Source organism: Bos indicus, chromosome 16 (genome assembly GCF_029378745.1).
Source record: "Bos indicus isolate NIAB-ARS_2022 breed Sahiwal x Tharparkar chromosome 16, NIAB-ARS_B.indTharparkar_mat_pri_1.0, whole genome shotgun sequence".
Taxonomy (NCBI): domain Eukaryota; kingdom Metazoa; phylum Chordata; class Mammalia; order Artiodactyla; family Bovidae; genus Bos; species Bos indicus.
In genome coordinates, this window is record NC_091775.1 from 29,971,936 (window position 1) to 29,987,623 (window position 15,688).

The window sequence follows — 15,688 nt, forward strand, 5'->3', positions numbered from 1 at the left end:
GGTATAATTTAAAAATACTTGATTTTCAAAAAGCTTAGCTGGATTCAAAATCCATTCACAAGAAATTCCAAGACTACACTTGTCAATGAAAGAAAGGGAAGAATTTTAAATACATAACTCCAACTGTTACACTTTTTTAAATAACTGAAAATTATATTTTAACGTTTTTCAATGATAAGAACATCAAGAATCTGAAGAGATCTTCATTCTAAAGTCTTGATCAGGAATAGTATGTGGTCATTTCAAGTTTAAAACCTCAACATTTCTTGTTAAAAACTTTGAAAACATTTTATTTGAGAGTTTTACATAAGTTTGATATTGATTTTCTTTAAAATGCAATTATTTTCTCTTATATGATTATGTAATATAAAAACATATAATAAAAGTTTTAATCAAGTTCCATATGAATGGCTCCAAATCCCCTTCAGTTTTCTTCTGTGGACCTTATAAAAAGGATCTTTTTCTAAGAGATATGGGAAAGTGCAAAATGTTGCCTTAGAAGATGAAGGAGCCAGCTCTGTGTAAACCTTATGCGTAAGTGCTCAGTCACTTGGTTGTGTCCGACTCTTTGCGACCCTGCCTGGCTCCTCTATCCATGGAATTTTCCAGGCAAGAACAGTGGAACAGGTTGCCATTTCCTCCTCCCAGGGATTGAACCAGGGTCTCCTGCATCTCCTGCATTGGCAGGTGCATTCTTTTACCACTGAGCCACTTGGACTCCTGTGTAAACCTTGGGGAGAGCATTTAACCTGCAAAACAGTGTAATGACCCTCAAGAGAGAAGACTTGAAAGATAAGGTAGTTGGGTTGCAGCAGAATGTCACTAGGGAGGGCAGGGGTGATGCCAGGCCCTGCATTTTAACCAAGAGCAGTGGGAGGCCTCCAAATAGATTTATGGAAGGGTGTGACTTAATCCAATTTACATTCTATAAATCTAATCTCTGCATGCAATGTAGAGAATGGAATACAGAGGTGCAAGAGTGGAAAGAGAAAGGTCATATAGAAAGTGACTGAGGGGACAGGCAAGAGGAGAGGAGCAGGTCATTCTGATAAGTTTTTCAGAGGAATTTTGGTCTGAACAATTAAGTAAATCATAATGCCATTTACTGGGCAAGACTGAAGGAGGGACAATTAAGGAAAGAGGACTGGGATCCAAAGCCTCAAGACATACTTTTCAACAAAGTGCAACTAGAGAGAATCATAGATGATAAGAGATTTAATGGACATAGTAGTGTTGCTCAGTCGTGTCTGACTCTGTGATCCCGTGGACTGTAGCCCAGCAAGCTCCTCTGTCCATAGAATTCTTCAGGCAAGAATACTGGAGTGGGTAGCCATTCTCTTCTTCAGGGATCTCCTCCACCCAGGCATTGAACCTGCATCTCCTACATTAGCAGGCGGATTCTTTATCACTGAGCCATCTGGGAAGCCCAACCAGACACCTACCCAACTGCGAAACATACTTGATCCTACAACTAGAAAAAACTTGTGGCCTATCTTCACACAAAAATATCACTTCCATTTTACAGATGGACAGCTAAGTAGGTTCAGATAGTCCAAGATTAGAATTATGTCATCTAAAAGTTTTCCCGGCCCTCAGAAATATTTTTAAGTAAAAAAATGGAAGCTACGGAAAAATCTAGCAGATAAAGAGAACATTATATATGTCATTCAATATTTTTTGAAGAGATGATTAATTTAATTGATGTGTATCAGCCTTCCTGGGAAAAAGCCAACAAATATTTTGGTTTCCTCAAAACAAAAAACAAACAAACAAAAAAAAACCCTTTTCTTGGCGCAAATTATAGGAACTCTTCGCTGGCAGCTCAGCCTAAGCTTTTTTGCATATGTGCTATTAGGACAGGCTTGCAAATTGCATGTGTTCTGCACAGCAACCACAGACACTTAACATTCATTAAATAATAATGAAACAGGAGGACTGGATTTTGTTTGTTTGTTTCTCCTGTGTCTGTTCTTCACTTAAGTGACCTTGGACAAATCTATTCCCTCTCTCATATCTGATTTCAGGGTAATGTTTATGACTAAGATGCCTTATAAGAGCTTCAGAGTATCAATAGTAGTTATGCTCTCCATCTATGAAATTTATCTCCTTCACTATCCTATGGGATGTCTGCACGACACTTCTATTGAAAACCTTAGCACGTAGTTTCAAGTGTTGTCAAAGCCATCTAGGGACGGTGCATATATTCTAAGGCCAATGAAATGACAACGTGGGTAACTTGAACCTGAAATCTGTTTCCTATGCTACTGAGAACTGGAAAATGGATAAATGTGATGATCCCCAAAGACGTTTTCCTTACTTATGCCACTTACCGCCGCATCCAAACTATTCAGAAGCTGCTGACATTTGACTATACAGCATTTGGCAATTCTACCTAAAACTGAAATGGTTAAAAAGCCGAACTGGCTGGTAGAACAGCTGCCAAGGCTGGTATTCAGGCCCTCGGGCAGTTAGCTGTGTATTCCATATATTGTTTTAGAAGCTTACAAAATACAGCCATCTTGCATCAGGCATCCCGACCCAGGAAGAAGGCGAGCCCCGTCCCTGGCCGTCTCCGTCGGCCTGGAGATGCCACCTGCGAGGAGCCAGGCGTCCCAGGTGGCAGAGTTCTCGCGGACCGCCTGCAGCCCGCAACCTGCACCGCGAGACCGCCACGGCCCGAGCCGGTGTCTTGAGTGAATAAAGTTGTCTGCGGGCTGCCCGGCCGCACCTGGCCCGTAGCGAAAGGAGGGAAACGGCCGCCGGCAGCCCTGCCAGTGCTAGAGCAGCCCCAACCGAATGTAGGCGCGGGGTGCAAGGTTTCTATTTGCAAGCTTCCTGTCGGGTAGTGTTTGCAACTGGGGCTCGGAGACTGGGCAGGCGGTGTCCTCCTCCCCGCCCCCCGCCGTCCGGGGCGCCTCGGGGACGCGCGCCGGAGCGGGGCGCCCCCTCCCTCACCCTCCCCGCCGCTGCCCGAGACGCCCGCAGGCCGGGCGTTCACCCGCCGCGCCTCCTCCCGCCCGCCCCTCCCCCCAACTTCCCCCTCGGCGCCCCAAACCCGAGCTTCCTGAGTTCCATGACGTGTGCGCACGGAGCTGGGTGGGAGTGCGGGGCCGGGGAGCTGGAGTTAAAACGGGGGTGGGCGGGCGGCCGTCTCGGCGGGAGCCGGCGGCCCTTCAGCGTGTCTTTTGTGTTTGTACACACACTGCGCGAGGCAGCCGGGAGGAGGGAGCGGGCGGCGCGCGGGGGAGGGGCGAGCGCGCGCCAGCGAACGGGCGCGCGGGGGGAGGGGGGAGGCGGGGCGCGAGCGAGGGGGCGGGGGCGGGGCCGAGCCTTCCCTCCATTGTGTGTGATTGGTTGGCGCGCGGCGCGGGGGCGGGGCGGCTTGTGTTGGGGGATAGCCTCGGTGTCAGCCATCTTTCAATTGTGTTCGCAGCCGCCGCCGCGCCGCCGTCGCTCTCCAACGCCAGCGCCGCCTCTAGCTCGCCGAGCTCCAGCCGAAGGAGAAGGGGGGTAAGTTTCCCCGTCTGCCCGCTTCCCCGGAACCGAGCCCCGCTTGCCGTCAGCCCCGGGCCGGGCCCCGGCGGTGCCGGGAGGGGACCCAGGGTCCCTCCGGCTTGGCCCCAAAACTTTTTGGCCCAGAAATGGAGGTGAGGAGCGAGTTTTCCTCTCCCCTCAGGCAGCGGCGGCTCCGGCGGCTCCCGAGTCTCTCGTCGCCTCAGCCCAACAGCAGCAACCGCCGCGTCGCCGAGCCTGCTCTCCCTCCCCGCGCCCCTAGCTCCTTTTTCTTCGGTGAAATCCCGCCCGCCGCCCCTTCCCGGGACCCCAGACCTTCACCACGACCCGCGCGGGCCTCTTAACTACCGACCCCGGACCCCGGACCCCAGTTTTCGGGCGGGAAAAGGGTGGAAATCGCCGCTGCTTCCCACCCTGGGGTAACTCGCTTTTTGCTGCCTCCCCACAGTTGTTGCTAAGCTTCACCATCTTGTCTCTCTTCTCTGGTCACCGACCATATTTTTTCCCCCGTTTCTCTCTTCCCCATTTCAAAAAAGGAGGAAAAAATTTTAAAGAGAAACATTTTTTTCTCCTTTTTAGAGAAGCGGAAACTTGATGCATTTGAAATGCAAAAAAAACTTTTGCATTTTGGAGGGCGGCACGTGGCAGGGGATGGAGTATTTTCGAGCGATTTGGTGTTTTGTCTCTTTGGAAAGGAATCGGATACGTTTTGCGATTGTTTCCATTTTGTTCTGGTCTGGGAGCCGAGTTTGTGCCTGCGCGAGACGCTAGGAGCGAGGCGGGCAGGCTGGGGGACCCTGTGTTGAGGGGCCGGAGGAGGCGAAACCAAAAGTTTATGCGGTGCTTGAGGTGGACCAGTCGGCCAGTCTAGTGCGTTAATTAAAGCCTGGGTGCGGGGCAATTTTTTTTTTATTATTTCATTGCGAATCCTCTGAGGACTGGACTCGAGGGCGGTGCTTTGTAGAATGCTCGCTGTTGGTAGCTGTTGTTCCCCTTGTTTTTTGAGACGCCTTTTTGTCAACAGAACTGTAGAGATGCAAAACCAGGAATGTTTTCAGATATTTACAGCAATCTATCAACTGCCAGACGTAAAGGGGGGGCGGCGGGGGGGGGTGACTAAAACCTTTTTTGCTGTAATTTGACTCGACCTTTCTGTGGTGTGTGGCTTAGTTCTTTTGACTTGTTCGTGGATGGAATGTTTACAGACATTTCTAATTTCCAGTTTATTTAAAGAAATGGAAGCGAAGGCTGTTGGGGGGTCTTTTTGATTTGCCGTTTATCGCTCAGATTGCGCATTTTGAGAGATGACTGGTGTTAAGGCTAACAATTTTCTAGTACTACAGTTTGTTTCAAAAAGTCATATTTGGGTGGTAGATGTAATCTGCACCCTTTCAAATTACATAACATTATGGACTTTTTTTTTTTTTTTTTTTAATACTAATCATAATTTCCAGATTGGGGGGGTAGTGGCAGGAAAACTTGTGTGTGTGGTAGTTGCATATGGTGATTTTTGGTTTTTTCCGATGCTGGTAGGTAAGTAAGGAGGTCTCTATACCATGGCTCGTACAAAGCAGACTGCCCGCAAATCGACCGGTGGTAAAGCACCGAGGAAGCAACTCGCTACAAAAGCCGCTCGCAAGAGTGCGCCCTCTACTGGAGGGGTGAAGAAACCTCATCGTTACAGGTATTTTAAAAGAGGAAAAATGAAAGAAAGTCTTATCTCTCGAAGTATTTATATAATCTAATAAAAAGATGTATAAGCATACTTTCTCCTTTAGAGAATCTGTTTTTCCCTTTGTTAAATATTTACTACTTTAAAATGTGTATATAATTTATAGTGTTAGGTTTTATTGGGAATATGTTTAATTTTGAATCCAATCGTGCCCATAGCCCAAAGAAGACGTTGTATCTCTAATAACGTTAATAGGATAGACTAACATTTTTACTTAGCTGTTAGGTGTAATACATACGTTTTAAATAGAAAAGTGTTGTTTTTTAAATACATTTTTGAGGCTACTCTGGCATCTGGTAAAATAATTTAATCAAGATGGGGACATTGTGTTATACATAAGTTCTTCGTTTACTTGGATTGGTTTTTCCTTCTATTGGCATATTTAGTTTTGAACTACCCTGAGCAGTGTTATTGAGTGCATCTGCCATTAGAGGGCAGAAGTTGTCTGTATTTACCCTCTGCAAATGATTAGCCTAAAGTAAAAGTGTAAGAAATTAAGTCAGGATTGAGGTAAATTTCTTGCTTAAAATTACTTAAAGGAAAAAATTTCCATATGGAAAATACAACACAAAAGAGTGTTCATCAGTTTAGTCATTCATGAGGGATATGCAGTGTCAAAGGTATTCTAGGAAATTGAACTTAAATACTGTAAGTGTGTTTTTTTAAGTGAAGCTCATTGGGTTGTGCTGGTAGATCTTTCAGAAGAATGGGGGGTGCCAGTGGGAAGAATGAGAGTGGTGTCAAATTAAAAGTCTGAAAAACTTTGACTTCTTTTTTAGTGTCCTGGTACCTTCCCAAGTTGTAATTATAACAGAAGTTGGTGATGTTTATGTTAAAGATGAAGAAAATTAAGGGGACTGTGATTATTAAACTCCCTGCCGGGAATCTGCTTTAATATCATGTTTTTTTGTCTTAAAAGTACTGTGTTACTTCTAACAGATTTGAATATTTAGGTCATAAATTAATAAGTGAAATTTGATACAAACGCTGAAGAAAGTTAGGTGATTTATTTTTTGAAAAGTGACTCCATCTCTTTGAAGCTGATGACCACTCTTCTAAGTTCTCTTATGTATTTGGTAACCATTTCTTTAATGTTTTGTTTTAAAGGCCTGGTACTGTGGCACTCCGTGAAATTAGACGTTATCAGAAGTCCACTGAACTTCTGATTCGCAAACTTCCCTTCCAGCGTCTGGTGCGGGAAATTGCTCAGGACTTCAAAACAGATCTGCGCTTCCAGAGTGCAGCTATTGGTGCTTTGCAGGTAAAATGGTGGGTGGGAAAGGCTCTGAGAGTTGGCTAGTTCTGCTTTGTACCAAGAACATCTCTAAATTTGTATATATACAAGCATATACAAATGCTTGTATATCACCAGCCAGTGAGATAGGTCTTAATGTTTCACTGTTGAGATATCAGAAAGGTTAAGTTGCTTGAGGTTATACAAACAGATATGATTTAAAATTTTTAAACATTGCAGTGTTTAAAGGAAAAAAAAATCCTCTGGTTTGACTTACAGTTGCTGCTGGATATTAGGAAGTCATGGGGCCAAAGGTCTGTATTGGTAATTAGTTTCAAACAGGGAATGATATAAAAGGAAAATTAGAATAAATGGCTTCTTGGACCTGAAGAGGCAGTTGCAAGTGGAGAAAACATAATATCTGGGATAGAACTAGGTAACATTAAAGAATTATGCATTGAAGTTAAAAGAAACTTGAGTGGTAGTTAGGATTGGATTGACAACAGGGAGAAAAAGATGTTACTGGGCTTGTAAAGAGAGAAGTTTGAAGACATGTAGTTTGTTTAAGGGGATTATATATGGATTTCCACTTAAATGGGAAACAGTGAGTTTAATCTTAGCGCCAGTGTGTCAGAACTTTGAGAAATACAGTTTTAGCTGTGGTTAGGTATTTGAAATGGAATTCCCCAGTGGCTCAGAGGTAAAGAATACGCCTGCAATGCAGGAGACTCTGGTTTGATACCTGGGTTGGGAAGATCTCCTGGAAGAGGAAATGGCAACCCACTCCAGTATTTTTGCCTGAAAAATCCCATAGACTGAGGAGCCTGGCAGGCTATAGTACCAAGGGTCACAGAGTCACACGTGACTGAGCACACACATGTATTTGAAATACTGGTGGTTTGTGCCAGATTAAACAACTTGAGATGCCCACACCTAAGATACTTGATTAGGTATGTGGGTACAGTTAACATCAGTCACTTAAGTAACCTATAATGTTAAGTGTGTTTGGCATTCATCAGATCATTGTAACTCAGAGTATGGCAAGACTGCCACCTCTGTCAGCATGGGGTTAGCTGTCAGCATGGGGTTAGAGGTGATTTAAAATGCAGATTACTAGGCACCTCCACAGACCTGCATCAGAATCTCTTTTAGGGGAGGGTCCAGAATCGACATACATTCCATTGGAGGATTTTTCAAGGCTGCTGTTGCCAAGCTTTTCCTTTATGTGTGAGGAAGATTTGATAGGTGGATTCTATCCTGAAGTGTAATTGGTTGAGCTGTTTCTATGGTTAGTCTGAACTTCATTTGATTGGTGAATTCCAGGAGTAGGCATCCATTAAATTCTCAGTGAATTGAAATTGCTAAAATTTCAAACTACTAAAATCTTCTAGTGCTGTTACTTAAGACCTTTATTTTCTGATTTAATCTTTGACTATTTCTAGATCCCATTTCATTTATTACAAATGCTAGTCATATTTTCTGCACTAATTTTAAATACAGAAATATTCTCAAGTGTTGACCTAAAGATGCTAATTTTGTTCTGTAGTTACAGTTACACACATTATACTTGAAAGTCCAACATTGTCAAGCCTAAGTGTCAGTGTTAGAGCTTTGTAAATTGATTACTTAACAGTCTGGCTAAAAGACTTGTCTTTTTAAAAGTCAGTGCTGTTATTAAGGTTTGTGTTTTATACTTGTCAGTAAGTGATTGCATTGGTTTTGAGCAAAATGTTCAACTCTGCTGCCTGTAGTACTCTGGCATTGGTAGCTCTTTATTGGAAAATATTTCATTTCTCTTAAGGATATAGAGATGGAGAATTTGCTTATGTGAATAGGGTAAAAGAAAGCCATTTTTGACTTTAGAGTTACATAGTTCACAACTTCTCTAACACAACTAAAAGAGATGGGGGGCAGTAAGTCTAGGGAGGATGGTGGAGGAATCAGACTTGGTTTCCCGTAGATTATCAAGACTTAACTAACTTAAAATTTAGCTTTTGCCCCGAACGACTGAGAGTTTGAATTAAGGTCACCTTATGTTAAAAGTTGACTTTGGTGGTTTGAAATGGTGGAACAGTCAGATATTGAATATACTCAAATGTTGTGAATTAACATTTCCTTCCATTTACAAGATATTTTTTTGCTGTTACCTCAAAATTTTGTTCATTGGGCTATAAATTAATGTGTCCCTCTTTAAATCCCATCATAGCCTTAATGTTTAGGAAACTTTGGACATTGGTAATAGAATTAGAAATACATGGGTCATGGTCAAATTCCCTGTATTGACTCTTCTCCCAGAGCTGACAGACACAACCCCATATCATCTAGAGCAGGTTCTAAGATAGCAATGAGAGCCCCAGCTGCCGCATATCATATTTGAATAGTACTAGGGGAGCCAAAACCTTTCCACTCTTAAATGGGTGTTTGAATTTCAGGACTTGTTGGCTTGTCCATATAGCAGTTCATACTGCTGTATTTTGCAGAAGCCTTCTAGATTTGCATAATCCTGAGACATGCTGGGTGAAACCAAAAAAAGAAACAACTGTTTTCTTTCTTGAGGAATTTGAGTTCTGGTATCTAATGTGCACTGTGAAACTCATAAGAGTAGGGTCTACAGTATGCTATGTTTTCTAAACTTTTTACCATTTCTAGAATATCCCAAGGATGAATCCGTGAATATTAAGGACTTTTGCTTTTAATATGGAATAGGTAAGATACAGGGAACTACTGGTGTAGAAAAGGTGCAAATTTCGGGCATTCCCTGGCAGTCCAGTAGTCAGGACTCTGCACTTTCATGGCTAAGGACCCAAGTACAGTTCCTAGTTGGAGAACAGTCCCCCAAGCCACAGGGCACATCCAAGGGAAAAAAAAAAAGAAAAGATGCAAGTTTCAAGTTAAGGTTAGATATAAAAAACCAAGCCAGCAAATACTTCTTGAACTTCTATTCCTTCAAGGGCTAAGCATTGTGAGCATAAAATAAGTATTTTATTAAGTAAGTACCCATCTTTTAAGGGTATTAAAAGATGGCTAGTGTACAAGGCCTGTGTGAGTGCCAAGGAAATTGAGTTCAAAATTACCTGCACCTGGGAAGCAGGGGCGAGAGGAATGTTTGCTTTCTCCTTCATGGAATAATCTTGAGGAAGGCCATAAAGGATAAGCAAATAAGACTTATCTGTTGATAACATACTGCAGAAAGATGTAAGGACAGTAAAATTTGAATGAAACATTTTTATAGAAGAGGCTAAAAAGAATGAAGGTAAAATATTTTCATAAGACAGAATAGTACAAACCATTTGAGGAGTTGTTAGCACTTTTAAAAGTAGAATCTCAAGTGTTATTAGCAAAGTCAGTGTTTATAAAGCAAATCTGGTCCCTCCCATCTATATCTTGTGTGTTACGAAGTATTGTGGGGCTTGAATTGCTCAAGTATTTTTTGTATTTCTCTTTTAGTCTTATTACCTAAAGAGTTCCAAAATGGAAATAATTTTTTAATTAAGACAAAAATAGCAACTCTAAAAATGTGTGGTTTTTTTCCCTAAATATATCTTAAACAGAGAAATAACTTGCCTATAGAGAAGCCAAATAATGTCTTTCATTTAGTGTTCCTAATCCACTAGAACAGTTGGACTGATGACTGGTTCATTTCAAAATGCGTAAGCAGTTGTTTTAACCTAGACCAAGGAATCCTTCAACTTTTCAGACAACTGTAAGATAACACTAACAATTTTAAGAGTTAATTATAAGTAGGAGCTCTCCTTTTTTCTTCCTTCTCTGCAAGTATTGAATGATTCATGTAGCTAGCAGTTTAGAGTGAAAGTAGGAATAAGAGGATACCTTCAAAAGCTTTATGATGTAATGGGAAAAAACAGAGGGGTCAGTGTTAATGCTGAGGGGATAACATGCCATTACAGATAGGGGTGCATAGAGGAAAGTACAGTTAGTAGGGGTGCATATGTTGGCAAAATAGATCATTGTATATAAGTAGGACACTGACCTGGTAGTCAAACTCTGAGGTGTTTAAAGGAAAGGTAGATGAGGCCCATATGATGGAAACCAGTAGTCAAACGGATATAATGAATTGGGAGTAAGATTCAGAAAAAGGAGGACATCCCGAGGTGGGAGAGTGTTACTTGGAATAGATATACATAATTCCATTTATCTTTGTGAGGATAAGAATAAATGTTAGAGTTGAAGTTTGATTTTTGCTTTACTCAAGACACATTTCAGTTTGTTTAAAAATCACATATAACAGAAAAGGTGAAGTATTTGGTAGTGAAATTATTTGACTTTCGTATTTTATAAAGATTTACAGTCTTGAGTTTTTCACTTTAATAAGCTGCCTTTCAGCCTCATCCCAGATTTTAAATTAAGCATTTGGTAAGTGGTCAACATCTTCTGAAGTAGGTTTTTAAAGGGCTCAAAAACATCTTTTTAACTAATATAGATGTATCTTTAACTGTTGATAATAACATTTTTTTTTTCTCTGTTCCTTTTGTAGGAGGCAAGTGAGGCCTATCTGGTTGGCCTTTTTGAAGACACCAACCTGTGTGCTATCCATGCCAAACGTGTAACAATTATGCCAAAAGACATCCAGCTAGCACGCCGCATACGTGGAGAACGTGCTTAAGAATCCACTATGATGGGAAACATTTCATTCTTTAAAAAAAAAAAAAAAAATTCTCTTCTTCCTGTTATTGGTAGTTCTGAACGTTAGATATTTTTTTTCCATGGGGTCAAAAGGTACCTAAGTATATGATTGCAAGTGGAAAATAGGGGACAGAAATCAGGTATTGGCAGTTTTTCCATTTTCATTTGTGTGTGAATTTTTAATATAAATGCGGGGACATGAAGCATTAATGAAAGTCAAAATGTTTCAGTGAACAAGTTTCAGCAGTTCAACTTTATAACAATTATAAATAAACCTGTTAAATTTTTCTGGACAATGCCAGCATTTGGATTTTTTTAAAACAAGTAAATTTCTTATTGACTGCAACTAAGTGGTGTTTGTAGCATTTTTATCATACAGTAGATTCCACCCACTCACTATACTTTTCTAACTGAGTTGCCCTACGTGCAAGTACATGTTTTTCATGTTGTCTGTCTTCTGTGCTGTTCCTGTAAGTTTGCTATTAAAATACATTAAACTATACCTGCTTTGGGTCTTTACTATCAGCGTTAACCGTGCAGTTAATTCCTTGAAAGTTCCATATTCAGAATAATTTTAGTATGAAGTATTGTTACATTTTATCAGAAACTATTCAGTTCAGTTCAGTCACTCAGTCGTGTCCGACTTTTTGCGACCCCACGAATCATAGCACGCCAGGCCTCCCTGTCCATTACCAACCCCTGGAGTTCACTCAGACTCCCGTCCATTGAGTCAGTGATGCCATCCAGCCATCCCATCCTCTGTCGTCCCCTTCTCCTCCTGCCCCCAATCCCTCCCAGCGTCAGTGTTTTCCAATGAGTCAACTCTTCGCATGAGGTTGCCAAAGTACTGGAGTTTCAGCTTTAGCATCATTCCTTCCAAAGAAATCCCAGGGCTGATCTTCAGAATGGACTGGTTGGATCTCCTTGCAGTCCAAGGGACTCTCAAGAGTCTTCAACACCACAGTTCAAAAGCATCCTTTGGCACTCAGCCTTCTTCACAGTCCAACTCTCACATCCATACATGACCACCGGAAAAACCATAGCCTTGACTAGATGGACCTTTGTTGGCAAAGTAATGTCTCTGCTTTTGAATATGCCCTCTAGGTTGGTCATAACTTTGCTTCCAAGGAGTAAGCGTCTTTTAGTTTCATGGCTGCAGTCACCACCTGCAGTGATTTTGAGGTAAATGCAAGCTTTATATGGGAAGAAGAATAGAGCTACTGGCTTTCCTCCTAATTTTAACTCTCTGGATATGGGTATTAACAATTCCCAAACCTAACTGGCCAGCAGGATCCCATGAAAATAGTTAAATCTGTATAAGTAGTGAAAGTACATTTATAAATAATTGTACTATTAAACAATATTTAGTGGTAATTTAACTGCTAGTAGAACAGTCTTCAGCTCAAAAACCTAGTGCATTGAAGAGCTGGCTATTTTAAGATACTGTATATTAACCCTGTATTAATCAGCTATAGTTCATTCTTAAAACTGCATTTTATTTAGCATTGGGAATGTGAAATGAGGATGGACTTAACATCCCTAGTGTACTGACACTAGTTTTAACATGAACGAAGGTGCTCTGAAACTGAAGTGAGATGAACTAAAATTCACATCAATAAGGTATAAATAACACTGGGCTTATGAATACATTATTCTTAAGCTCCTTTTTAGCAATAACCTCATTTTTAGATAAAAATGGTCATTTAGATAGGTCATTATAAAATCCTAAGATTCAGGAAACAAAACTTTTACAACATGTTTCTGATTATGATGCAAAATAGATGGAACTTTTTTTTTACTTTTTTTTTTTTTTAACTTATATTACTCCAGAGTATGTACATAGATTGGAGAAGGCAATGGCCACCCACTCCAGTACTCTTGCCCGGAAAATCCCATGGATGGAGGAGCCTGGTGGGCTGCAGTCCATGGGGTCACAAAGAGTCTGACATGACTGAGTGACTTCACTTTCACTTTTCCCTTCCATGCATTGGAGAAGGGAATGGCAACCCACTCCAGTGTTCTTGCCTGGAGAATCCCAGGGATGGCGGAGCCTGGTGGGTTGCTGTCTATGGGGTCGCACAGAGTCGGACTGAAGTGACTTAGTAGTAGCATGTACATAGATATGTATGTGTATTATGGAGCTTATCTCATACCATGGTCTTTATTCCTATAAGGTAGGTAGTTCATTCCTACTTAAAAGAGGTAGTGGAGTTTGGGAAGATTATTCTTAGTTGACTAGGGTCTAAACAATGCATAGTTTTGAAGTCAGGGATATTCTTTGACTTAGATATCTAAGTATGATTTGCCACTCCCTTTGATCCCTGAGTTAATGCTTATTGGGCTAAAAACCCTTTTACCTGCTATGCTTTGGAGTTGGCTACATGAGAACTTTACTTAGGAAAAGTGAATTAGAGTTGGGCACAAAGTGATGTGTGGGGACCATAGTTAAACTTGCCACTCTTGCGCAGTTTTTAGCATCTAAAAAGTGGTAACTATTGAATATAAAGTATCTTATGAAAATAGCTGATTAATAGCTGAAAGTTTCCAGAAAACATTCCAAAAACCAAGTCAACTATACAGATGAAAAACCCTATAAAATCATGGGAAGAGAAAGATAAGATTAAAATCTTCCTAAAGGAAGATCAAGGAATGGGAAGAGCTTGGAGGAAGGAATTTGGAAATGTCATTTGTCTTAGATAAATGTGGGAAGCCCTTGGCTAAAACACTGAAACTGATCTTGACAGCCTAGAATTTGAGAGGACATAAACTGCAAGTTTGAATATATCTGCTGGAGACTGAGTAAAGGTATAAACTGCCCAAGGACTAAATTCTTGACTATGAAATGGGTACTATGTATTTTAGAGGTGAAGAAACTTGCCCAAGGTCACATAGTAAATAGAAGAGATGGGATTTATTCCCTAGTAGTCTAAACCCAAGGCAGTGCTCTCTCATTCCCATGCCCCTACTGTGAGATATACAAATAAATCGGTTAATTTGACAGGGTCTCTAGGAAGAAGTTAAGTCTTGACAGTAGAAACAGGCAGGGGAGACAAAACTGGGAATGAGAGGGACAGATAATAGAAATTACAAGAAGGGGCCATCCCTGGTGGTCCTGTGGTTGGGAACCTACCTGCCAAGGCAGGGTGCATGGGTTCAATCTCTGCTCTAGGAAGATCCCACATGCTGTGAAACAATTAGGCCTGTGCACCACAAACTACTGAGCCCATGAGCCCTTGAACCTATGCTCAGAAATGAAAGTCACCCATCGAAACCAGAGAGTAGCCTTCACTCCGCATCTAGAGAAAGCCCATGCACACAAAGCGCATGTGCAGCATCGAAGACCCAGCATAGCCAAGAAATTAAAATTGCATTTGAAGACATGCTGCTCACAACCTGCTCAGTCTTGAGCCATCACCTTCATTCCTCCATTAAATCCTGTTGACTTCCTCCAAAAGTGTGCCCCAAACTTTCCACTTACCTTCTATCATCCTAGTTTGAGCTGCTATCCTCTCACCCGGACTATTACCATAACTTAAGTCAGTCTGCATCCATCCACTCATTCCCCCTGGCCTCTACAGCCCCCAGAGAATGCTTCTAAAACAAATCAGATCAGATCATTTCCCCACTTAAAATTTTCTAGTGGCTTCCCATTACTCACAGCATAACATCTAAACTAGCTCATGAGGCAGGCCTTTTTGATCTGGCCTCACCAATCTTTCCACCACTCGCTTACTAAGCTGCAGCCAAACCCTCTGCCCACATACACTGTGTCACATCCCTTGGTTTTATTTCCTTATTTATCAAAATCTGAAATTACATTCCTTTTTTACCCCTACTAGAATGTGCTATAAAAACGGGTTCAGTGTCCTTTCTGTTGTAGCCCCTGTACTGGTACGTAGAAAAACTGAAAAAAAATTGGTTGGATTCATACTAGAATGTTTCTCCTGTCCTTCAGATCGTAATGTTAAGCTTCTATAACCTTAAAATATGGGCTTCCGTGATGACAGCAGGTAAAGAATCCGCCTGCAATATAGGAGACATCAAAGCCGTGGGTTCAATCCCTGGGTCAGGAAGATCCCCTGGAGAAGAAAATGGCAACCCATTCCAGTATTCTTGCTCGAAAAATCCCACAGACAGAGGAATCTGGTGAACTACAACCCAAAGAGCTGGACATGACTGGATTCATACTAAATGAATGTTTCTCTTGCCCTTCAGATTTTAACATTACATTTCCATAACCTTAAAATATAGTAACTGATTTATTATTTTGAAGATTAAGTGAAAACACAAGGCTGGGCGCATAATATTCAATAAATGCTGGGGTAGAATTTTAAATTCTGATAAAGCTAATAAGCATACATTCTGTTTCTTGCAAAGTTGTAGAGAAAAATTCCTTCAACTTCCCAACTTTCTAGGTAGTATGCATTTTCTATTAAATTCCTGCTGAATAGCTGTCATTCTTATGCCATTAAGCATTGGTCTCTAAATGAAATAGGATTTAGGTAATATGATCAGTTGGAGAAGGAAATGGCAACCCACTCCAGTGTTCTTGCCTCGAGAATCCC

The 15,688-nt window shown here is 41.4% G+C and overlaps 1 protein-coding gene across 1 annotated transcript; it reads left to right on the forward strand.

Annotated features, from left to right (window-relative positions):
- The first annotated feature begins 3,360 nt into the window (after positions 1-3,360).
- Positions 3,361-11,469, forward strand: H3-3A (H3.3 histone A). The gene is made up of 4 exons (XM_019976649.2): positions 3,361-3,510; positions 5,047-5,197; positions 6,353-6,506; positions 10,975-11,469. The coding sequence occupies exons 2-4, from the start codon at positions 5,070-5,072 to the stop codon at positions 11,101-11,103; spliced, it is 411 nt and encodes a 136-aa protein (XP_019832208.1). The 5' UTR covers positions 3,361-3,510; positions 5,047-5,069; the 3' UTR covers positions 11,104-11,469.
- Positions 11,470-15,688: the final 4,219 nt, after the last annotated feature.